The sequence below is a fragment of the Monopterus albus genome, unplaced genomic scaffold (genome assembly GCF_001952655.1).
Source record: "Monopterus albus unplaced genomic scaffold, M_albus_1.0 scaffold125.1, whole genome shotgun sequence".
Classification (NCBI taxonomy): Eukaryota; Metazoa; Chordata; class Actinopteri; order Synbranchiformes; family Synbranchidae; genus Monopterus; species Monopterus albus.
Window position 1 is genome coordinate 1,261,364 of NW_018128005.1, and position 26,866 is coordinate 1,288,229.

The 26,866-nt window shown below is 42.2% G+C and overlaps 1 protein-coding gene across 3 annotated transcripts in view; it reads right to left on the minus strand.

The window, feature by feature from the left end:
• LOC109967083 (receptor-type tyrosine-protein phosphatase N2-like) overlaps positions 1–26,866 on the minus strand; it is a 194,639-nt gene that overhangs the window by 48,566 nt on the left and 119,207 nt on the right. For all 3 annotated transcript variants that reach the window (XM_020612432.1, XM_020612430.1, XM_020612431.1), the window contains one exon: positions 2,806–3,018. In XM_020612432.1, coding sequence (XP_020468088.1) covers positions 2,806–3,018 — 213 coding nt within the window. The remainder of the gene's footprint in view (positions 1–2,805; positions 3,019–26,866) is intronic.

Consider the following 26,866-nt stretch of genomic DNA (forward strand, 5'->3'; position numbering starts at 1 on the left):
AGTGTATGTGTGTGTGTGTGTGTGTGCGCGTCTGACAGCAAGCATGAAGGAGCTGCAGTAGTAAGGCCGTCAGGCAGCCTGCCGCTTCCTGTCTGCTTTAATTGTATGTAGCCCTGGAGACTGCACACACACACACACTCACACACACACACACACACACATGCACACAAAGACAGACAGAATCCAGCCCAGGGAACCCCTCTACACAGCAGCGCTGACAAAGAGACGAGGCTTACACAGCTAAGATGGGGCTGAACGCTGAGGCCTTTCACTGAGGATGACGACGGCTCGCTGCCGACACAGGAATCAACCGGAGGAGCTTTGGGAGTCTGAGCAAAGCTGCGCTGAGTAAACCTCCAAGAATGAACAACATGAATGTCTTTGTCAGCTATTAATCACATAAATAATGTGTAAACACAGCCTGACATATGCATTTTAATGAGCATTTTCCAATTAGTCTTAAAGTGAATCCTCGAGGCAAGTAACTGAAGATAAGTTTCTAATGAAAAGAAAATATTTTATGTCGACAGGATGGTGTGGAGGAAATGTCAGCCCGTTACTGGACATGTTGAAAATGAGACATTCAGAAACAGCCACTTCTTTTATTAGGTAGTTGAGCCCAATGAGAACAGTTTGTTCTCATTGTGTGTGTGTGCGCGTTTGACAGCAAGCATGACGGAGCTGCAGTAGTAAGGCCGTCAGGCAGCCTGCCGCTTCCTGTCTGCTTTAATTGTATGTAGCCCTGGAGACTGCACACACACACACACTCACACACACACACACACACACATGCACACAAAGACAGACAGAATCCAGCCCAGGGAACCCCTCTACACAGCAGCGCTGACAAAGAGACGAGGCTTACACAGCTAAGATGGGGCTGAACGCTGAGGCCTTTCACTGAGGATGACGACGGCTCGCTGCCGACACAGGAATCAACCGGAGGAGCTTTGGGAGTCTGAGCAAAGCTGCGCTGAGTAAACCTCCAAGAATGAACAACATGAATGTCTTTGTCAGCTATTAATCACATAAATAATGTGTAAACACAGCCTGACATATGCATTTTAATGAGCATTTTCCAATTAGTCTTAAAGTGAATCCTCGAGGCAAGTAACTGAAGATAAGTTTCTAATGAAAAGAAAATATTTTATGTCGACAGGATGGTGTGGAGGAAATGTCAGCCCGTTACTGGACATGTTGAAAATGAGACATTCAGAAACAGCCACTTCTTTTATTAGGTAGTTGAGCCCAATGAGAACAGTTTGTTCTCATTGTGTGTGTGTGCGCGTTTGACAGCAAGCATGACGGAGCTGCAGTAGTAAGGCCGTCAGGCAGCCTGCCGCTTCCTGTCTGCTTTAATTGTATGTAGCCCTGGAGACTGCCGCTTCCTGTCTACTGAACAGTTTGTTCTCATTGATAACAAAAAAATATTACAATCACGCGGTCCCTGGTGATGAGATAAGCCTCTGACGCAGCAGCACAGTCTGTTTCAGGAGCTAAAAATCCCCGGAGAAGAGCATGAAATGTAAGTGCTCAGGGGCTCATTATAAAATCAATGCTCACAGGATCACTCTCATTTAAAAACATGGTGGGGAAAAGGTCAGAAAGAGATGGCAAAATCTCAATCTAATTCTTTGTTCAAAAAGCCACTTAATACTGGATTCTGTAAATTAAATTTCACACCCGGCTCTTCTGGCCAAAGGATAATTACAGCAAGCAGAGGGGGGGATGGAAATGACTTGGGACGAAAAACCTGTTGGATTAGTGATACAACACGCTATAGCAGCATAGTCAGAAATCAACACACAGCATCAGTTGAGTTTTAATACATCGATATGGAATAAAAACTGAGGCTGATTTGGTGACGTACACTTCCACAGTACACGTGGCCAGTCCCGAGGACAATGGTTCAGCCTCCAACACTAGAGAAGCTGCCACTGATATAAAGTAACTGTCAGTGAAAAGATGTTGTACAAGTTCTTCTTTAAACAAAAAGAATAACCTGTAAATTTATATTTACAATATAACCTGGTTGAGTTCATAAAAAAAAAGGCTCAACAAAAATCAAACTCAGATAAAAGTTTTTAAAATATCATTTTCACAAACACTGTGTAGTTTTACAACTTATTAGCAATTTTAAATTAGTTTAACAAACAATGGGATTTTGTAATTTGTTGTTTTTTTTCTTGTGGCCGATGCATTTTCGCTGTCGCTGCCACAAGAGGGCTCCACGTGAACCGCAGTGAACAATAGCTTCGTGCAGAAGACAGATCTGACGGATTGTGGAACCATAAAAAACAGTCAGTGTTGTTGAAAGCCTCAGTTACTGTGTATCAATTTTAATAAAACACACACTATGTTGGAACTACTGTACATGATTTTTATGAAACATACTTAGAGAAATTTGAGGGATTGATCCAGGAGACAATCAACAGGGTAGGAAAGGTACAAAAAATGATTTTATATCGAACTATGTTTAATTTCTCAAACTTTCCTGTTATCTGTCTTTTGCTTGTGATTTAGCTTTAATGATTATTTAAACAAAATAAGGGAAAATTCATTTCTTAGTTAAACGAGTCACAACCAGAAACAGATGCCACCTGGTGATGAGGGCTTGAACAACAGGAAAAACTACATTTTAAGGGCTCACAAGCAATAAAAAAAAAAGGCTGGGAAGCAGTTACCTATAATACCACAGGTCATCTATACCATCTCGATCCTGCATATTTTATTACAGATATAAAAACAAATATGACCAAAATCTTTTCAGTTCAAAATCACAGACGGTGCAGTAGCACATCCTACCTGATAGGTGGCAGTAGCATCACTGCTAGTATCTGTTCCCAGGTTGGTGAGTTTCTCTTTGAGCTTGTGGTGAGAGCGGTGGCGGAGGCAGTAGACCACGGTGGAGGCCAACAGCACGCCGACAATGCACAGGATGGAAACGACAGTGAGGATGAGGAACTTAGTCGACTCTGCCTGGCTGTACTTGGTGGGGATCTGGTTGATCTTGTTTTCCTGTGGGCCACAGAAAGCAAATAAAAAAGGTTAATTATATGTTCTTCTTCATATTTTTATCTGGTGAGCCGTTTTATTTGCACTATCACAGTCAAGACTTTTTGGAAGCAGGTGCTAGGGACTAAACAGGGTGTAAAACGATGTACCTAGAGTATGCATGTTGTTATTCCAGCCAAAAACTACAATTTTACTGATCAGTCAGACAAAAGGAAGTAATCTGCTAAATCATTTGGTGGAGTGTTTGATTGGAACCCTGCAGACTCTCATGGTTTGATACCCCCTGGATTAAAGCACCCACCAAATGCTCCATAAAACAAGTCACACTGAAATTATTCATTTGACAAAGTAATCTGGCTGAACACCCTTAAAAGAATTCATTATTTTGCTTCTAGTGATTCTCCCTAAAACAAATGATTCTACATAAGGTGATGAATGTGGAAATCACGTGCTTCTCTTCTTTCCTTTTTTTGGAGAGACATAAATATGCATATCGCTGTGTGCGATGAAAAGTATAATCACAAGCGTTTGTTCCGCCATCTGTGCCCAGGAGTGCATAGAATGCATAAACTCTTGTTTAGCAAAGCATCCTGGATGTCTCCAGACAGCCCAACACACCGACTGCTATAGTGGAGAAATTTTCTACAACAGACGTTCTGCCATCTTGAGCCAGTGCCTTGCCAATTCCGACCTCGGCGGCACTTTAATCTATCATGAGAACCAGATTCTTCGGCAAACAACTAGAGATGAAACATTCCTTTTCACACATTCTGCTGCTTAGAATAACACAATGGACACATACTGTATGATAAGAGTCTGTCTGAACTGCTTCTTGAGTGTGTAAAAACCACCACGGAAATAATATGAGAGAAGGGAAGTGGGCCTTATTGAGCGGTTCGTTATGACTGGTGCTTGCTGTTCATTTTCAGACACCAGCCAGCTCATGATAATGGCCCTGTTGTGTTTTACCTCGACTACCAAGAGTTAACAATTGGCAACATAATTCTCCATTATTACACACTGCGTAGTGATCTTGACACAAAGAGCGAGGCTACAAATTGCACTGCCAATGACAAGGCCTACAATTTCTCCTGACAAAGAATTATCCAAAGAAATCAATAGCAAAAAATAAATAAATTCCAATCTTTTCTTGACTTGTTTCTACTTGGGAACAAGTGTCTTTTCACATCTTTGCAGCACAGTAAAGATGAATTCTTCCTTTTCGTAGTACAGAAATGTAAACACTCACTATAGCTCATCATTAGCTTTCACTGGTACTGCATATGAAGCTAGTTCGTTGTTATTTTTGTGCCGGGTAAAAAGTGTTGAATGAAAATCCCAAGATGCTCTCAACCTCACAGAAAGGCAGCAGGCCTGTCTCGAGGGTGAAAAAGGGGGGGTTAAAAAAAATCCCCGTCCCTCGGTGATAGAGGTCACAGAGATTAGGAGAGGTGCGGCGTGGTGAGTTAATGGAAAGTAGGCTTTGAAAGCGGTCAGGAGAAAAGGGGGCAGCCCCGTCGAATCCCTCCTGCCTGCCTGTGAGCGTGGAGAAACCCTGAAAGCCTGGGAGGCGGGAAAACAGACGGCTCTGCCCTGCACATGGATTGTTCTGGAATTCTTGTGAGGTTTCAGGGAGCGAAGCCCCTCTACCGCCATCGCCGCTCGATGATGCCCCCCCATCACCACTCCACCCACTGTGATTTCATTCATTGCTGTTCCTGCATTCAGCACCTGATAAAGAGTGCCTGCCGAAAGACCCACAGTGGGGGACAACAGTTGTCCGATGCTTTGTGGGGTGTCCAATTTGCTTGGGGAGCTCTAAGCCGTACTGTAAAAGCTGGTTGCATAGTAATGTGACAGCCTTGAAAAGGAAACAGTGGGCGTCTCTGACTGGGGTGCTGCACTGAGGAGCATTTTCTCAGTGCTAAGAAAACACGATAAAAAAAAAGCTGAACAAAAAAATGTGAGAAATTCAGCTCTGAACTTGAGTACATATAAAAGATTTAACTACTCGTAGCCGCAGGTTACTACTAAGACTGTCCATAAATCAGTAATACACATATTACGGGGAGTCTGTTTATGTTGGATTTCTGTAGACGTAGATGTTAATATTGCATTAGATGTTTGTAAAAGCAGATGCAATTTATTGCTGCTTGGCTGTGTATTATTAATGTTCCTTTTCATTAATGTGGTCTTAATGTACAGATTGCAGCAGAAATATCAGCCGTTAAGGAAGCATCATAAACAAAAGTAGCTGAGCAGCAGCCGGTATGTTTTGTGGGCTTGGCAAGCACATTAATAATACATTACTGCTGATCCCACATGCTTCCACTGCAATCATCTTTTGCAAAATATATTTTATACCAGGGATCAAATAACTTCATTTGTCATTTTACTCCCAAAGTCATCTCATTGTTTAGTCAAATTAAGTTTCATGGAGAGGGATTGCATCTTGCTCGGCTAGTAATGGCCCATAATTCAAGGCTCTAACTGTAACAGCTCAGTCATCTTTCACAGGACAGATGCTGGCGATCCCCCCTCCTTACACACACACACACACACACACACACACACACACACTGATTCCACCTCCCCCATGGTCTCTTCATCATGGCTGCCTAGCATGCCCGTCTATTGATTCAAACAAATGTAGCCTGACCCCACCTGCTTAATCAAGTTTGGCTGCAGTTGTTAGCAACAGTAAAGGGGTGAAGGAGTGTGTGTCGCTGAGTGAGCGAGAGAGAGTCGGGGGTGTATGACTTGTTAGCTCCCATTTATGAAAAACGAGCAGCCGTTCTGCCTGCGCTGCAGACACGCACGGAGCAGAAATTTGCAAATGTTTGCAGGAAGATAGACAGTGTTCAATTCCTTTATCCACACAGGCATTTTTATTCATGTCATAAGTGTCACCTATAGTCTGTATGCAATAATTAGAGGTTCTCTGCTCTTCTCTGCAGCCAGGGCCTTTATCGACTCTCTCTCCTGTCCCTTAACGCTTTCAGTCAAATTACACGTTCAAGACTTGATGTAGAGCCGCACTACAGCTCGGCAGAGAGACGTTTATTTTACATTTGTGTCGTTGTGATGATTTAATTAAAAAAGAATTATCTAAGACAATAGTCAGTGTTGATTCAGTATCAAAAAGAAGCACAAGAAATACTGTAGCTTTTTGTCTGTTTCAATCTGCACCAGTCCTGGATCAAGTGTGAATTATTTTAATCATATGATACAAAAAAAAAAGAAAAGAAAAAGAGAGGAAATGCTCTTTGCTTCTGGAGGGAGAAGGGAGTTCCTTTTATGCCTCTACTTCTATTGTCCATCTGCTCCTTGAAAAGCAATTGTACTTGCAAATTTTTCATTTCACATCGGCAAACGTGATTTGACATATAGTGGTACAGCTCCTCCTGACTGAGGATTTCTGAAAAGCATTACCATGGCCAGTCAAGCGCGCTGCTGGGTTCAGCCCTTTTCAGCAAATATCAGACATGCTCCCCACAGACAGACAGGGGGTTTGAACAAGACCAGAAAGAACAAAAACCCTCAAAAAGAGAGGGAAGTGAAATGTACCACCACAGAATATCTTTTTAAATTTAAAAAATTTTTCCGCTGGTGAATTTTTGATTCAGTTTGCAGTAAAAATCAGCGTCATCAACACGGTTTGATTTGTAGGTAGCATTCTAATTCATCCACTTACAATAACCGGCTTTATGGCTGTTTTGAAAATGTAACTAAAATTGATTAGGAAATTAAAATTAAATGAAACCAGTTTGAAAAAGTGCACATTGACACAGGAGAAATGAGTGTGTGCGTGTGGTTTTTTGTTTCTAGATTTGAGACTGAGGTTTAAGGGTGGAGAGGTTGGGTCTCCTGGTTTGTGTGTGTGAAGGGGGTGTGTGGATTAGCCAGGCTCCCATAGACGAAAGGCAGATGGATTTGCACGGCTCTGGCTTATTCAGAATGGGTGAAAAAAGGTCAGAGGGAGCGCGGTGGCCAGCTATTGTTTCCCTCCACAGCGACTGCTGCAGGAAACAAAGATCTGTCCCTCACCTCTGATTCATCCAGGCTTTTCAAAAAGTTCAGCCGGGGTCTTAACAAAACCTTTCAGCAAACAAGCAGAAACGCACCGCGGACACACATGCACGCACACAACACAATACACAGGCTGGTGAGTGAGTTTACATATGCACACAAACACACATTCTGATTTTACATTTGCTACACTCACATCTGCAGGTGCCCACTTGTACACACTTTTACACATGTAATTTTGCACACACCCACACACGCTATACATGTTTACACTCAAGTGTGCAAGCCGCACACACACAAATACACCTTAGCAAAAGTCCCCACGCACAATTTTGGAAAAAAGACCAACACCGTGATACCAAGACTTGGCTTTTCTGTTAACAAATCTAACAGAAACATCCATTTTGAAATCAAGCAGAAAAATGATTAACATGTTTTTTCATCCCCGTTATAGCTCAGCCACAAAACAGTGTGAATCCATTTCTCAGACATATCACACATTGCATACAAATGAGGATCCTCCTCCAAGTTGAACATGACTTGCACCATTAAAAATGCACAACAGGCTTTAAAGTTTGCACTCCAGCAACATGAAGCCGCAGCTGGAGAAAATGAAAACAGCCATAAATCCCAGTAAACTGACTGTTATTACAATGATAGGGAGCCATGCATCTGCATGCGTCCAGGGTGCGCCATCAATCGGTGTCTAAACTCCGTAGATACTCCCACTGCATGTTCACCTGAAAAAACCCCACTTTTTGGCTGTGAATTATCAAATTTTGAATGGAGTTAAGTATGTCTGAACACAAAATGCTATTAATAAATATGGCTGTAACAATATATTTGAAAACAGTAAGATTGTGAAGAACGTGGAGAGCACACTCCTCAGTCCAACAGAGAGATAAAAGAGGAGCTACAGCAGGACAGATGCATAATTTCATGCATTTTGTAAAGATATTTGCATCAACAGCAGCGGTTTCTGAGAAAAATTAGCCTACATTAGCATGCAGAACAAGACTTAAATCCTACCAAAAATCCATGATGAGGGAATGCAAAACATACGCCTCCTCCCGCCTCTATTTCCCATTTCACTCGGGCAGCACTGTCACCAGCGACTCAGAGACAGCACCACACCGGCGGCGAAGTAGAAGAAGGGAGTGCGTGGAAGAGAGAGGGAGTTTCATCTCCTCCCATCATCGCCTTTCTCGCTTTCTTCTTTCTGTCATTTGCTGCATCCATTGCAAAAAAAAGAGGAAAATGCACCAAGAGATTTCTTTCCAGTCTTTCCCTTGATGCAATTCAACACTCGCTCAGAGAGGAGAGGAGAGGAGAGGAGGAAGAGGACCAGCAGCCTCCACCACTTCCACAGAGAGGAATGAGATGCTAGTTTTATTTTTTATTTTTTTGCTGAGAGAGAGAGAGACTACAAAGTGCACTGTGGGGCTCCTCCTTATATTCCTCCCATCCCTCCCTCCATTCCTGCCTGTCTACAGCACATGTCACCTCCCCTCGTTGCCATGACAACGACTCCACATGTTGCCGACAGGAGGAAGAAGAGAAGAAAAAACTGGCAAGAGGAAAGGAGACAAGAAGTACAAAGAAGGAAAGGAGGAAGGGATGTAAAGCTAAGCAGAGGAGGAGAAAGAAGAGGCTGCATGGAAAAGATCAGAGGAAGGCAGTGAAGGGAGCACAGAGAGATGAAGGCACGGCAGAAACTCACCCAGACACACGCTGGGCCTTAAAATCTTGTTTTCCCTCAAACAAATTAAAATATTTCTGAAGACGTTTTGCACAGTTATAGGTAATTTCACACTCATATGTGAAGATGTGGTTTCCTTAAACTGAAAGCGCTTTTCCAATTTAAAAAGAGCCATTCAGTCGTACCGTGACAAGAGCAGTGGCTGCTACTAGTGTCTAATGTCCTGGAGGCTAAGGTCACAGGAGAACAACCACCTATCACACACAAACAATTCAATCATTCATAGTTTCAAAACATGCTAAATTTACACATCAACAACCCTCACGTGAATAACATCAGCTGGATTCTGTACAAATACAGCCCTAGCAGTTCCACACTATTTTATCTTATCATATAAGCTACGCTGACAGAGTCAGTCATATTTAAAAACAGGTCACTGTTTCATAGTTCATTTTCAACTGTGTACCTTCTCTCTCTTTACAAGTCATTATTATTATTATTATTGATGGATATATTTGTTGCATAAACACATAAAATATACAAAATTTTACTGGCACCTTAATTGGATACTCATATGGTCATTAGTCTAAAAAAAATCCAGTGCTGGTGATTAAAATGATTTTTAGAATTTGTGTTTATGTTCAATGAAAAATGTATTTCCCAATTTAAAACACATCAGATGGGAAATGTTTCGCAAAATTAAAGCTTTAATAATTCACTCAGATCTGCAGTTTTTCTATCATTAAATTGAAGCAAAATATAAACAGATATTTAGGCAGAACAGCAACTGGAGCAAAAAAACGATGCAGGGTTGTTTTTTTTTTCGAAAAACTTTCTAAAATTGCGTGAAACCTGCGGAATGCAAGCAAAGCAGGAAATACTGTATACTCCACGAAAAAACAAAAGCTGCTGGTCCTTTCAATCAAAATAATTTTCATATGAGTTGTTTTCAGATGGACCTCTGTTTCTCTCCATCTAATGTATCTACAGTATCTGTGTATCTAGTTGCCAGGAACACTTTAGGCAGTTATTTAGGGAGGTGACCAACACACACACACACACACACACACACACACGGCCACCCCCAGGCATAATCAGCAAATAAGGATAATGAGTTATTAGCTGAGGAGAGTGGAGAGGGAGGCGCTGAGACCAATGGAGGACTAACAGCTGCAGCAAACAGAGGATGGTTAGAGAATGAAGACATGAAGGTGTGTCTTTGTAAGCATCTTTGTGAGTGTATGTGTGTGTGCATGGGGGGGCAGGGGGGGCCTCTTCACTCTATCCTTTTTATTCAAAAAAAAAAACACCCACACAGACACCCCCACACCTCCTTTTGTCCCCCCTTGGAGACAGCTGGAGGTGGCAGGCAGCGAGGGCCCTGCTATGCTCTGTGTATAGGGAGGTGGTTGATGGAGATTTTGGGGGGTGGGGGGGTGACCAGTGCCTTTCAGTTTGAAACCCCCACACCCGCTCCTTAATACTTTGCTCAACCCCCACCTACTCACACAAACCAAGCGAGCTAGTATCGGGCACCAATATTTTATATCCATTCCTCTTTATTAGCACAAAAATCACATCCTTTTAGGCTTTTATTCTGTAGAGCTACGCCCAAAAAACATGCACCAACCACCGCCACCTCTGCATCTCTCTCTCACTCTCTGTCTGCATCTCAGCTGTAACAACAGCCTACAAGCAGGAGGTTAAACCACCTTATTCACTCGTCCTTTTCACAGCCTCAGTGGAAACGACTCAAATCTCAGAACTCTCCATCAATACATTTCAGTGGGCCTGAAATCCAGGAATTGATTCTGTTTGTCCATATAGTATTTTAACATCTACCATCCCACATTATTGACTGGTAGTTGTCTGTTGAAATCAGGCACAGTAACAGAACACTGCAGACATGTTCTGGCATTAGATCTGAATGCAGCTGGGTTCACATCCATCAGCTTTTCAATTTATGGATAAAAAAACCTGTGGAAACCTGATGTGACAGCTCCCTGATAGGAAAATATTTTCACACTGAGTGGAGACTGTTCTATATCGCTTTTTAATTTACTCTTCTTGAAACATTTTTAGAAACGTGGAGTGCAATCATTTAAGGCGAACACTTCATGCCGTGCACCTTAAAAGGCCACGGTTGGATACATACAGTATCATAAATGGTGCTGCCAAGAATGAAAAGCACTGTACCTTATTCTGACTATAAGAGGTCAATGGAGGAGGAGATGTGCTCTGTGAGATACCAGAGAGTTGTAGCACACTCTGCAAAGATCTGCCAGAAGCCGATTTGTCTCAATGGAGCCCTGTGCTCGTGCTGAATGGTGTTCAGCCATGTTAGTTCTTATCTGTAATCACAGTCTCTCATGTAGGTTTGTTGTATCGCTCCTGTTGTGCTGTTCTTTGCCAGAGGAACAGGTGGAGATGGTATCATCTACTATAGTGGATCACATAGAAAATAGAAGATATTAAGTTGTAAAAAGGGGAAAACAGCACTGGCTGGGCAGAAGAATTCAAACTGCTTTGGTGGCCGATATCATTTTCAGTACCCTTGTTGCTGAATGGAACGACACATTAACAGCACCTGGGCTGTAGCTGAATATGGATCAACAACTAGTTTACACTGATGCGCTTTCAGACCAGACTGTTCTAGGGACTACCCCACTCGGGAGCTTCCCCAAGAACTACACACCTTCACGAGCTTTCTTCTGTTTGCATTCGCACCGCTGAAGTGACCTAACACTAAAAGCTGTTAGCGATTAGCCAACAAGCTCACAACAGTTACTAACGTTAATCCTACATGAGGCCACTAGCCCTCTGCAGAGGTTACTGTTGGCAGGCTGCAGCTCCCCGTGCTGCTGCTCATCACTATTGATTGCTACTGTTTACATGGCAAACATGGTTTTTAAAAAATGACAGCAGTGCTGCAATCAACATACACATGTGTAACTCATGGTTCCTATTGTGCTTGGGCAGTACCTACCCTGACATAGGAGCAAAAAATGACCCTCAAAATGGCGGTTTAAGAACTATTATCGTTCTCAGTCCCAGAAAACTTTGTACAACAGTTCTGTAAACTATGAAAAAGTTCCTCCAGTCCAACAGTCTTTTGATTCTGACATTAATTCTTGTCACTGTCAAAGTTCCTCCAGTCCAACAGTCTTTTGGTTCTGACAGTAATTCTTGTCACTATGGTCTGTGCAACAATAACAATGTCAAAGCCCTGAAATGTGAGGAAAGGTGAGCGTCTGTGTGTTTTTAACATATATATCATCATCTCTTCTTCTCCTACTACTAAAGTACTGGGTTTATCAGTTTTGATGAGTATTATGTGAAGATTGCTTCTCTGCTTGACCTGATCTTCTTTATTCTCTGCTACCTCTTGGAACACCTGGAGTGACAAAGTCCCTGCTGCCATTTACTAGGATGGATTGAGGATTGCAGACCAACAGTCTCCACATAATGAGTTTAGAAAACATTATTCATCTCACAACCTTCCAAATGGACATGTCCACCTCTTTGTCTCACGGCTTCAGAGCAACTTGACAGCTCTGTCACATGGAACCAGCCATCGCCTGGATACCCGTAAATGGCTTGTTTGATATTCAAACGGTCACAGATAGCAAACGAAAGGCTCCTCTCTTGTTTTTCACCTAAAAGACAGCACATTCAGGTCAGGACCAGCAAACTGACGTCCTTTGTGCGGTGCAACATATTTTGGATTCTTGTGACCCACCATCCTACCCCCGCTTGTCTTGTCTTCTGGGATGGCACCCAAGACAAAAGCGCCATCATATGCATGATATGGTAGCCCCTTGGCCTTGACGCCCCCTGAGACATAAATCTTCAACATACAGTAAGCAAACATAACATCTGGGCTGATGGACAAACAGGCTGTGACATGCAGTTTACATTGACACTGCAATGGAAAGTTAAGCTGACATAGAAGACAAGAAGGGATGCTGGTTTGAGAGGTAACATTCACTAGAGGGCAGGGTCCTCTACTGTTGTTTATACAGCGAAGGAAAATGTACTTTTCAGTAAGAAACAGGAAGCTTTGTACACAGAGTGTAAATCAGAGCAAGGACATTAACATGAAAACTCAGAAACAATAAAAATTGTTAATTAAACATAAAGTGCCACATCTCTTCAGGTTTCAGCCCTGCATCTAATCCTGATACAGCGAGTTCACCCGTCTATGAGGAAGAAGCAGCAGTATGGGGAAGGGTGCCGTGGACACATTTGCACATATTTGAATATTCATCGATCCTGGAATGCACAATAAGGGGCAAACATCTAGGCCTAATATAGAGGTTCACCAAATTTCTGTGTTCGACTATATATTGTTTATAGCAGAGTATGTATATATGCAAATATAAATATTAAAATCCCTCTGGAGTCAAACTTTAAAACCACAAAGGTTTCAACTATCAGTAGCAAGTGTCATAGTGGTTGGTGGCTTTTCTTAGAATATAAAAAAAATCCTGAGGAATGTGCTCAGTTTTATTACAATGACTGATGGAAAAATGCTAAATGAGCGATTGCACAGAGTCACTGAAGCCAGTGGAATAGAGGCTAATTGAATGCGATTCTGTTTCCTTCCTATTTCCCATCCTCTCCCTTGTTTCATTCATTATTGCCTGTTTTTCCTTCTGTTTTTCACACAGGCAAAGAACTGATGTGAAAACACAAAACCTACTATTGATAAACAGTACTCAGTCTATTCTCCTCTTCACCGCAAGTGTTTTATTTTAAATCCCTGCAAACAATTTACCGCCAATATTCACACTCAGAAACATCTAAATGCTGTAATGTCACTTGTAATTAAGTGTTTTTACAGTATTGCTACAAAATTAAAGACACTTCTTCCATGGTGGACTCTGGGTGCGTCGAAAGATCCCACTAATACACAGTAATAAAACACAGCACATAACCATTTTCTGTAAATACTTCTACTGCTGTTCTTCGTCTGTCACACACTCATTCGCAGCACTAAACACCTGTGCACATACACACTCATCAACCCCATTTTCCTATTCTTTTTTGCAGCACTCACCCTCTGCCCCACATAAAAACACATATTCTGCATCTACATCAGTACACAAACACAAACGTGATCTCTGTGTCACAGACTGTCTACCTCAGGTTTTGACACACACACAGTTTTGTACCTATAGCAAAGCCTGCTTCACAAGCTGACAGTGGAAGCCAATGCAACTGTCTTCCCGAGAGACAAGCATGAAACAATTCTCCTGACAGCCCCGACCAGAGCTGCATCACCGCGAGTCGCTCTCAGCCTGTGAGCTCCATTTCAGCAGTCCAATCACAGACCGAGATCTCAGAGGTGCCGCGTGCGGCTGTCCCCATCACTAAGTAAAAGGAGACTGTCCTCACTAGAAAAACACCAGCCATTCAAAGCTGTGACTTTATCCAGACCTCTAGTCATAGTGCAAATAATTCTGCATGTTTGGCATGTTTGGCAGTAAAAGCAACAGCTGGGTGACAGTGTGCTGCAAAAGGTCTTCTGATACCTGCTCATCTAAACATTTAAGCTCAGTGCCAGCTAGCCAGAACACACATCTGGCCGGGCCGCATCGCCCACCCTGACTTTGACAGTTGACATCTTGCATCAAATGACAATGGCAATGTGTAGCCTTAATGAAATATGGGCCAGATGTAGTTTTGTTTAGTTTAGCTTCTATTCTTATGAATTCCATCCAACTTATTGTCTGTTTGTTTGGATATTTTTCTGTCAGATGAGGGGAAGACAGACATGGCACCTACAACACATCATATGTGAGTTTTGAACAGATGCATGTCTATTTGTACCAATGGATACACAGTGTACAAACAGCCGTTTGGTGTCTAAAGGGAAGCTATGCACTAGTCTTCTGATATGATGCAACTTACTGTAGCATGGAATTGAAACTTTTTTCATGTTTATGTCTTGCCAGTCCTAATGTGATAAACTGCTGCAGTTTAGCTGTGGACATCCAACATCTAAATTCCAGTATTACTGGGTAGAATGATTCCTGTCATAGGACTAATGTATTCCATCAGATAATGCTGCACAGATCACAGATAACATTGGTGCGACAGCATGAGTGACAGCGGCAGAGCTCCAGACGTATTTCACCGACTCAGTCTGATCAGTGTGTCCAGTCCACCACCTGGCTGGGAAGGCAACGCCATTTTGAAAGAGATGGCCTTTGTCTGGAAGGACAGAGAAATGTGTCCCTGCCTCTTCAAACATCAAATAGAGTTTTTTCTTTCTCTAGCTGAGGCAGGTTGCATGGATGGAGAGAAGGAATGAGGGAGAGAAGGATAGATGGATCCCTCTCAAGCAACACCTTTATCAGCCATCTCTTCCACTCTGAGGAGGATGCCTCAGAGCTCTGCAAAATAAATTGAGGGTTATTTTCTTGTGCTTTGCAGACTGAGGGGGAAGGTGATAACAATGATTTTTCTCATGTCATTAAAGGCGTTTTACATCTGCTTGTGGGTCCCAGTGGATTGTTTCCTTCCCCCTGTGTGACAAATACCTAATGGACGTGCATTGCTGCCAGACGACGCTGTGCTGTACAGCAACAGGCCTGCAGCCAACATGGAGGGCTACTGTCATGGTTGTAAACATGCTCTGAAATAACATTTAGACTGAAGAGGCTTCTTCTCTGCACTTCCCAATAGTTTCTAAAGGTTTGTTTAATCTTCACGGTATCCTTGTATTTTTGTTTAGGATCTACTCATACTAAGACTCAGTGTTGGTTTGTGGTGTGTACACCGATCATCCATAACATTATGACCACTGATAGGTAGCAGATTATCTCGTTACAGTGGCACCTGTCAGTGTGTGGGATGTATTAGGCAGCAAGTGAACATTCAGTCCTCAAAGTTGATGTGTTGGAAGCAGGAAAAACAGACAAGCGTAAGGATCTGAGAGACTTTGGCAAGGGCCAAGCTGTGATGGCTGACGACCTGGTCAGAGCGTCTCCCAGACTGCTGGTCCTGTGCTACATGCAAATTAACATTGTCTCTAGTCCAGAGGGTGGTGGTAAAACACCCGAGGCTATTTGTTGGCAGATAAAAAATGCTATGAAAACTATAAGGTGTGCAATTCAGCAGTTACAACTAACAATTTAGCTAGCTAGCCCACAACTATACACAGAGCAAGACAAACACATGGATGACACAGACTATGATCACACATGCTGCCCTTTCAACAACACAAATCATTCAGTGGTTGCACTGCAGGGATCAGATGAGCACTAAACAGAAATGGCTGGTTTCATTTTCTACCTGTCACTTTATATGTGCCAGAAAGCAAAGTGGTAATTTTTATGAAATGTTAGTTCAGCTCCTGTCACCACGGGACCAATACTGTGCAAAAGTGCATGAACAAATGACACATAGAACACTTTAAAACCCCAATGTTAACTTGACAAGAGAAGAATAATTATAATCTCTATACTCTGCACTTTAAACTCTAGATCATCTCTAGACCTCTGACTATAAAGGTTGGTTTTCCAAAACATAAAATTCATATTAAACTGGAATAAATTCAACGTATGTACTGGATGTTTGTCTGATTAGTTCTTAATCTGCTTCTAATACATCTAACCACAAACTCAATGTCATAACGACCTTCCTCAATACAGTAGCACACACCTATAAATACACGCACACACCCACATGCACAGACACAAACTATTGCAGGAATATCGTGTGTGTGTGTGTGTGTGTGTGTGTGTAGCTCAAGTGTGACGCTCTGCCCAGATTAGCTTGTTAAAATAGAGCAGCAGCTTTAGCGTGCGCTGTGCTTCAAAGCCGAGAAAAGGCTGTTGATCAAGGTGAATGCTACGCTTGTCGTCTTGCCTCTCCCTCACATTCAATCACCCACACGTCCGCCTGCTGGCTGCCAGTGTTTGTGTGTGTGTGTATGTGTGCAAGCGTTAGGAGCTGATTAGGAGGTGTGAGGTAGGAGTGAATACGTGAGTGCTTTCCATGTTTGTGGACTGTGTACGTGTATCGAGGTAGTGCATGTTTTCCTGCACACATTTTCCTTTTCAACATTGACTTCAGCAGCACCAAAATATTCTAAAAAACCAAAAGGCTGACAGTGACAGGCGAGCAGTTCGGAAGTTCTTTTAGGGATTCATGCGCATACAGTACGCACTGAAAGGAAGCAAAATCTTGGGGTGAAATGAGCAGCAACCAAAAAGGAGTGTTCGTGGCTTCACACCAGTATTTGGTTAGAGAGAGAAAGACAGAGCAAAAAAAGGAGCTGGATGTGCAATGCTTTGCTAGACTGCTGTCATGTACAGCTTACTTTCATTGCACATTTTCAAAGAAAGCCATGCTACGTGGAGCTTCTTTACTAAATTTCTGATAAAACTCATTCATCAGTTGTAGGAAATGTTTCATTCTGGACTAGAATCTTGGACAAGGGGGACCAATCAGCTGATATTGTTATGTATTGCACAACACCCTGGGTGACAGGAGATTTCCACTAGAAATATAAATTTTTAATAAGTGAAAGTAAGAAAAGATGCTATCTCTTTGTGCCACAGAGTTTGATTATTGTCCAAAAACACCAGTGAGTCACACTGCTGGGCTAGGTGACATTTTCCTTAATTACTATGAGCATATACATAAACTGACTGCCAGCTGACAGAAACAGTCAGTAAAGCACCAAATGGTTATTAATCCATGGCTGAAAATAGTCCCCAACGAATGCTCCATTTCCTCTCTATGAGTAATGTCGGATAAAAACTACTGTATCCAAAATAACACAGTTATTTGTTTTAAATTATTTACATTTTCAATATAGCGCCACAGCGAGGGAAGGGAAGTCAGAAAGCACCGAGAGACAGACTAACACACTGTTGGTTTTTCATGGAGTTTACTGACAAAAATAAATCCCCAACCTCAACCTTCCTAGGGTTACTTCTCCAAAATGACAAAACAGGGACCAGTTCATCAGTAGAACACACTTCCCATGTTTACACAGAGAGATGGGGACAGTAATTCGTAAGAGATGTTATTATTTTTTTAGCACTGTGGATAGCTGTTTTTCCTGCACTCAGAAATGTCAGAGACAATTATTTCGAGGCCTAGGCACATTCAGCTGAAAATATCTATACAGCAATACACTGCTGGAGGTAGGGGAGCGCCGGGTACAACCTAACATGGGGCAAAATGTAACATGGACTCTTCATGTTGTTATGTAAGATCAGGTAGCCTCTACTTCCAGACACTTTACCATAATTTCATGTATATGATGCTTGTAAAAAAGCATGATTGTCCCAACTTAAACAACAAGCAAAATGTGTTAGGCTGTGCCCTGAGCTCCCCTAAGTGACAAACTTGTTTTGTAATTTCAGCAAAATCACCCTTTAATCCAGGTCCCAATGACTTTAAAAACCCTTCAAATGAGTGGAATCAAAATGTCCTACTGCAAGTTGGCATGGCTGCAAACGGCTAGCCATGGAATTTTAAATATACAGTATGTATACAAAATGGCAGCGACCCTGCCTGAGGGGAGTGTTGTTTCTGCGGCGAGCAGGATTCTCTGCAGCAGCATGTAGTCTCCATTCATCAAAGTCATTTCTTGTTTTCCCAAACACCAGGAAATCAGGGGCGAGGTCACAATATTAACAACTAGGAGGAGGGAAAAAGAACAATAATATTTAAAAAAAATCCTGCATAATTATTCATCATTAACCGCACCCCATCAGTTCAGATCCATGTCATCACCATGACAACAACCCCGTGAGCCCAAATTCCCCCATACTCTCTGCTCCACTCCCACTGCATCCCACCCACCCCTCAAATGTGCAGCTCCAGCGGGATGGCCTCCTGACTAAACATGAGTGTCAGGCATTTCTTTGACGTGCAGGAGTGCTGCTTGAAACTCACTTGTGTCCCTCACCTGGCACAGAAACACTCAAACCGTGGCCTCGCTCCTGTCGGCCATGTTCCTTACACTCTCACTAAGGCACAGAAAACTCAGACTAAACTAGATGGAACTGATCTGAATTCGGACCAGTAATCAGTCATCATTTCTTTACACTCTTGAAATGGAAACAATAAAAACCAAAACTGAAAAAGTGAAACAGATTGATCTATAGTCTATAACAGAGCTGCTCACACACATGCACAGATGGCGGCAGAGCTGTCATGCAAGGTGCTGGCCTGGCCACCAGGAGCAAACTGGGGTTCCTTGTCTTGCCTGCCTTCATCATGTGGACCCGGGGAGTCGGGGACAGACTGCTAACCTCAGATGACCCGCTCTACATCCTGAGCCACAGCCGCCCCATGGTAGATACTGTATTTAGGTAATCAAACATGCTCCATCTACTCTTCTGTAAACTGTATTCTGCATTTCATAAAACATACTCTTAGAAAAAACAGAATAAAAACAGTATAGGTGAGGCAACCAAAATCCAGAGAGAAGAATGAGAAGCTCAGCAGGATAAGCAGAACAGATAACGGACGAATGGGTGGAAAGAGAAGCACACACAGTGACAAAGAGCAACACAACCTGATATCAAAACCCAGTCAGAAGGAGACCAGTGCAAAAACAACTAAATGCATCATAAAACAAGTTGGGACATAAAACAAATCAGAGGTTTATTAGTGTTCAAACAGAAGGCACAGGGGAAGACTGGGAATGACTTCATTTTAGAGAAAAAAGATGGCTTTTGCAATACAGAAATGCACCTGATGTTGCAGTATGTTTGTTAAACATAAACTCTATCATAAGGCGAGTACAGTATGTGATTGGTAAGCGTGTGCTGCATGACTGGGAAGCATGACAATAAAGATAATCCAGATATAAACAACCATTCACTGACTAAATGCATCATTAACATCACTGAATCCTCCTTTAAACCAGCAGTCGTTCGTCTGATAACTAAAGTGAGTACAATCGATGCTGAGATCACAGAAAATTGGCTGCACCACTAACACTGGCTGATGTATGAAAGCTTAATTTGTTTGGGATGTTTGCAGGTGTTTTAGTTTACGGGTTTGCTGTATTCCTGAGTGCCACTGAAATAAAATCAATTGAGATAAACAACAGATCAATATTAACACTGGGCATACCTAAATATTTACAAAACACACTCATTTTACATAATTGTTAAAGACAGGAGTGGGTTTGCATGGTATCTGGGTGTAAATGCTGGGGTCAAATAAATTAGCATAGCAGTGAAATTAAAGGGGAACACATTAAGACCAGCTTTGTCCACTAAGTTTCAGCTGGTTGAACAATTTGTCTGATCTAAAAGCTTTTAAAATCGTGCTCTGAGACCTTCTGAGGTCAAACAATCCCGGGAAACTCTCAGTGGCTGACCACAGGCTGTACAGTGTCTGAATGGCAAATTACAGTGACTTTCGTTGGCTGCCGTGAAAAAGGCTGCGCTGACACTAACACCAACAATGCTGAAACTTCATCATGGACCAGGCCACTCATTGGGAATCCGTATTTCATGAACTGGCCTTCTGTTTCTCTGAAAGCCGAGGGGAGGGCCGATGGCAGTGAGCCAGGCAGCTTGGCCCTTATCCCCCCCCCTCACCACCAGTGTCCTGCCCAGCACAGACACCAAGCTCATGGTGTCCTCCCCGTGTCCTGACTTAAGGTAACGGCTCCAATTTCACAGTTTAATTACGGCTAATCTGAGGAAACCCAGCCAATGCTAATGAGCCGGCGCGTGCTGGCGGCCAGCGCTCGCTGGGAGACAAGCGTCTGGACAAGGTGCTGAGGATTTACAGCCTGAGTGTGTGGTGTGATCCCGGCTGAGGAGGGGTGAGGACGGAGAGAAGGAGCTGCAAATATGTTGTCAACTTCTAATGAAAACTGAATGAGTTTCAGAGATATTTACTGTTTGGCTGTTAATGCTGATAAATCCATATTTTAGCCTGACAACAGGCTCTGATGATCTGAGGAATGAAAGACTGGACTGGGCCCTCACCTGTCCTCCCAGTATAGTGAACTAAAGGCCAGTATGAGAGCGGGAATACCTCTCATCTTGATATAACTTGTTTTTGGCAGCTCTGACGGTTTGAGGAGAGGACAAGCTTGAAAACACATTTATTATGTAAGAATAAATTATGGCGCTTTTATCAAATGAGCAGCCTTGTCCGTCTTTTCTGTTCATCTCTTCCTGCAGCAAACATTACTGCTTAGTCATTTATTACCGTCACTCTTCAACAGAGTCCCGGCACATCTACATGTAGTTCTGGATGAAGCGTGTCGACTGACTGAGCCTACGGAGGGTAACATTAAGCTTTAAGCTTTAAAGTGATATAAAAGAGTAATTTTAATGGTCCAGGAATAATGTTTTAAAGTAGATTATACCTTAAAGACCACAGCTGCTTATGGCCTCAATGTTATTTTTACTATATATTTAGAGACGAATAGTTACAAGCATCCTCTTGTTACTGCTAGAGGTTTTAGGACTTTATGTTTACTGGGTATAGTGTACTTTTCCAGTTACATTCTCTGTACACCCACATTTTTATTTTCACTTTTGACCTGTGATTCCCACAATCGACATTCTTATGTGTATTTAAGCATATATCTGATAAATGTGCATTTAATTCAGATGTTTTTTAAAAACTCTTTTATAGACTTATGCCTAATATACAGAATAAGTAGACATTAAAATGTTTTACTACTCTGGTTTCTGCTTTTTTGGTTTATTTGGCTGGTTATCGCTGCATGCTCATAATGAATGCAAAACAAAGTTCTGCCTCATTGTTTTTGGCTGCTGGACTGATTTTGCAGACTGTATCCGTGGCAAACAAGCCCCAAACAGCCAATGGACCAAAAGCACAGCTGCAGTGTGTTGATGCCGACTGAGTTCAAGACTTAGTCGAAGGACCTGTAGTTCTTTCACTTATTTTCATCCAGACAGCCTTCTGTTTTTTTTTTTTAATTCTTGTCTCTGTATGTTACAACACTTAAACTGCAATTTTCACTAAGGTTGTCAACTCACACAGATATGTTTTACCTAATTTACTTCCTCCACTCGTGTCTTTCCATTGACCTAATACTTTATGCAACCACTGTGCGTCTAAATTCACACTGTAATCAGTCAGAACACACCATTAAAATACGACTATAGTGATATTATCTTGTATCGTGAGTCAGGTGATTACGCACTTGAAGAAGGCCAAATATGCCTAAACAGAATCTAAAATAAAAAGATTCCTGTACACTGTTAAGGGAGTACAGTTTGTGCGATTGTGCGACATCTGTGAGCCACCACAACAGATGCCTTTTGCTTCAGTTCTTTATTTAAAACACCAAACTACTGTAGATGCACACACATTAATAATGACTAATTCTGTTTTATGAAATTATGGCATCAGATAAGCAAGAAGCATTTCTACAACCTTCTATTTTCATTGCAGTGAATCCTCTAATCAATGTCAATGTCAGTCATCACTGCAGTTTCTAATTGACTGGCAAGCAGCCGCTTGTGACAGGCACCTTGAAGACAGGTATTCAGTCATTACAGTCAGCGTTGCTCTCATTTCATGGTGGGTGCATGTTAGACACTGGCTGGTTGTAAGTACTGTATTATCAAAATATAAACAATTTAATTATTCCCCCTGTGAAATGCATTAGCAGCCACAAAATGAAGACAAACTCTGTCAGGGCCCAGGGTTTTAAGACAGGACTGTCTCAGATGACCTCAGAGAGAGAGAACATCTACAAATCCATCAACATTCATCTCTTTTTTCCATAGCAGGATGAAAGGATCACTTTGCTGAAATCTACAATCAGGCTTTTTTTTTTTGCTTTAAGGTAGAGAGGATTGCAGTGTTTGGAGGTTGGCAACATAAAAGTGGTACTGGTCTGAAAAACAATGCAATCTTTTCAAAGTATTCATTGCCTGATAAAAGCTGCCAAGGTCAGACCTATGGGAGATTGCTTGATCGAAAACATTATTTGCGCACCGGGTTGTTTGCCTGGAGAGCATTTCTAAAGGAGCAAAACTGCTTGGGAACAGCAATAGTGGCAGTTAAAGTGCAGTAATGTTTGGTACATTAAACGTTCTTTAAAAATTTGTACAATTATGGGTTGTGATGATGGCGTAGTGGGCCATGAAAACCAGGAGAGCCAAATGATCATCAGCTTCCTTCTCCTGGTCTTTTGTGTCTCACTCTGAACTCCCTAATGTTGGTGCAGATTCAGATAAGGTGAAAAACATTTTTGTCTTGCTTTTCTTGCACTAATTTATCTACTTTGCTCATCACAGTCAGCCGAAACACTGCCTGTAGGTGCCAGCTGTAGCTAACGTCCTGACCTGTATGTGTGTAAAGTACGCTTGCTTGTGTGTGTTTGTGTGACATCAAAACCCTTTACATCTACTTCCTTGTCATTTCCTCCAGACCCCTATACTTTTACTATGGCCTCTGTATGTGTAGGCAGTGGAGCCAGAAAGCCATGACATAACCACAGAATGGTCAGACAGCCCGTGCTGACCCCTGTCCAACTCCAAAATCACCTACAATGGGCATCAGAAGGTGCAGGACCACGGTGCAGTGGAAGAAGGTGGCCCAGTCTGATGAATCATGTTTTTTTTTAATTACGTGGCTGGGTGCGTGTGCGTCTGATGCCTGGGGAAGACATGGCATCAGGATGCACTATGGGGAGAAGGTGAGCCAGCGGAGGCAGTGTGATGCTTTGGGCAACATTCTGCTGGGAAACCTTGAATCCTGCCATTCATGTTGATGTTTCTTTGACACGTACCACCAACCTAAACAATGTTGCAGACCAAGTACATCCCTTCATGACAGCAGTGTTCCCTAATGGCAGTGACCTCTTTCAGCAGGGTAATGAGCCCTTCAACACTGCAAAAATGGTTTCTTTTTCAAAAAAAGTATCTGGTGACCCTGATCCTTCCCTTAGTTATGCTGCTATAGGCCTAGACTGTTGGGGGCCCCATGATGCTTTGAGCTCCTCCCCTCCCCTCTCCTCTCCTCTCCTCCCCTCCCACCAAGGCTGCCCACCAAGAGCTGGGGTCTGTCAGAAGTTTTCTTCGTTGTCGCCAAGTGCTGCTCTGAGGGATTTGTTGGGTTTTTCCTTTATTATAATAATAACAGTAAGGTCTACACCTTACTTTGTAAAGTGTCCTGAGACAACTTTCTTTGTGATTCAGCACTACACTCAATTGAACTGAATCGAATGGTTGTGGAGCACAACAACAAATTCAAAGTGTTGTCTTGGCCTCCAGTTTCCCCAGATCTCAATCAAATCAAGCATCTGTGGGATGTGTGGAGTCCATGCCTGGACAGGTCAAGGCTGTTTTGGTACCAAAAGGGGGACCTACACAATAATAGGCAGGTTGTTTTAATGTTGTGGCTGATCAGTGTATGCTATTTCAATGCATACATAAAATGACTGAGGTTTTTAAACCAGCAAACAACTTTAAGTGAACAATTCTATGTGTTGTTGAGGGTTGTGTTGCTTCCTTTTCTATTCCAGGTTAACCTACTTTTCTTTATAACACTTCTAACGGTGGATCATATTAGACCCACCATGGTGAGTGACTCAGTCGTCATCAGCATAGAAATGCATTCCCCACTGTTTGTGATCAGCACCAAAACACAGGAGCTAACAGTGATATGATAAAGGACAAATTAATTCCTGCTAATTGCTCAGCACACAGCTCATGCTGTGATTGAGAACAGCTTACATTAGCCAACAGGAAGAAGACAAACAGCAGTAATATGAATTAAGCAGTCCATTATATGCACACGAAGCAGCCAAATTGTGAGCAGCAGCTCAACATATGAGAAGTCAGGTTTGCTGCTGCGACTATAAATATGAGAAAACAAAACACAGAGGAAAATTAATTCTAAATCTGCACAATTATGTCATCAATCACTGTGTTGTTGTTGATCACTAATCACAGCTCAAGGGACGTCATTTCCAAACATAAGGTCTGCTTGTGTATCACTGTACATACATTTTGAAGAGCTTCACAGAGAATAAATCCAGACTCTGGAGACAAACAGCAACATAACTGTTACAGTTGCTGGCATAATTCTACAGAGGAATCATCGAGTCGGTTCACTAAACTTCCATCATTGTCTGGTTTGGCTCAGCGACCAATCAGGACAAGAACAGACTCCAGCGAACAGTGAAGACTGCAGAAAGAACCATCGGTGCCAGCCTGCCCTTCATGGAGGACCTGTACACCTCACGGGTCAAAAGGAGGGCAGAGAAGATTTCTGCAGACCCCTCACACCCTGAACACAGACTGCTTGAACTCCTCCCCTCTGGACGGTGCTACAGGTCACTGTACACCAAAACAACCAGACACAAGGACGGTTTCTTCCCTGGGCCATCACTCATACAGCTAATCAATATACAGTATGTCTGAAGAACATGATACAGCAAAACCACCAATGCAATAACTTGGAAATATAACCATTGTACCTACTTATCTGAAAGTTCTTCTTTCACACTGTATATACTGTTGTTCTTGTCACTTTTGTTTTTATACTTACAAAAGCACATCAGAGCTACTGTCCCGGAATCAAACTCTTTGTGTGTTCAACATACTTGGCAAATAAAGATGAATCTGATTCTGACAAAATGTTAGTTGATAATAGAATGAAGAATATGTTTAAAAAATGTGTCTAAAGCTTCACAAAAAGTATTTCACATTCTTGACCTTAAAATTAGTCATTTTCAAGGTCAAGCTTTTCCAGAAGCTTTCAACCAGATCTGTTTCCATGGCAACTGATCAAACCACGTGAATGCTCTAGAAAAGCTACCAGGTGTGTTAACAAGACCACATGACCCTTTTTTAATATCTTTGAACTTCTGATATTAACAATTTCTAATTTAGTTTAGCTATTTTTTCTTTTTTTTTCCAGTTTTTAATCCATGACTAAGTTCTATCATTAACAAAGTTGTTACATAAATTCAACTATCTGACAAATGCATGAAAGGGTATGAAGTAGGTTTTATTCACCCTAACATCACACAGTAATTTTGAAATATAGACAAAGTTCTGACTACATGTGGTTTGCATCAGAAATTGTAACTCTACTCATCATTCCTGAGTCACCGTTTCTCATAATGTTCTAACACCGTATAGTTACTGTGGCCCAAGTTGTGAACAGCTCAGCTGTTTGTTTACCTCAGCACACATGCAGCCACAAACAGCGGCGGAGACAAGCCAAACAGTACGGTACCATCAGTGACCTTTGTGTCCTGTCGGCTCTCAGCAGGTTTTTCTACAGCTGTGCTGAGGTTTAACTGAATGCAGGCCATATGGGAGGTGACAATTTTCTCTGCTGTTACGTTTGGTTTAGACTGGAGAATCAGGTGAATGATTAAAATTTAGATGTAATAATTAATCATGGAGTCACAACTCACTTCGCTGTGTCCTCTGTACCAGAGAAGGTGCCGTATTTTGTTTGAGGAATAATCTGTCTTTTACTTATTTTACCCCATGGGCTGTACTTGTCATAGCAACAGAGATATTTTGTAACCTTTGTTGCCAGATGGATGTTTGATCTTACTGTTGTGGTCACCAGCAGCGTCTCTGGATGAAAAGCATCTGCTAAATGACTAAAATGTAAATTTAATCATTTGTAATCACTGGGCCTGCTGTCTACTCCGTAAAGGTAACGGGAATCGTAATTTCGGCTGAATCAGTGAATCATCAGAAAAATAACATTTCACAGGCATGATGAAAGAAATGACACATTGGGAGAGAAATGATTATTTCGCTGATTATTGATTAGCTGAATATCCCTAAAATGAAGAGATTTGTGACCCAGAGTTGACTTTTCTGTTATGTTGCAGCCAAGTGTGAAGCGGCTGGGATGAGAATCAGTACCTCCAAATCCGAGGCCATGGTTCTCAGTTGGAAAAGGGTGGCTTGTTCCCTTCAGGTTGGTGGGGAGTTCCTGCCTCAAGTGGAGGAGTTCAAGTATCTTGGGGTCTTGTTCACAAGTGAGGGAAGGATGGAACGGGAGATTGACAGGCGGATCGGTGCAGCTTCTGCAGTAATGCGGTCGATGTACCGGTCCGTTGTGGTGAAGAAAGAGCTGAGCTATAAGGCGAAGCTCTCGATTTACTGGTCAATCTAC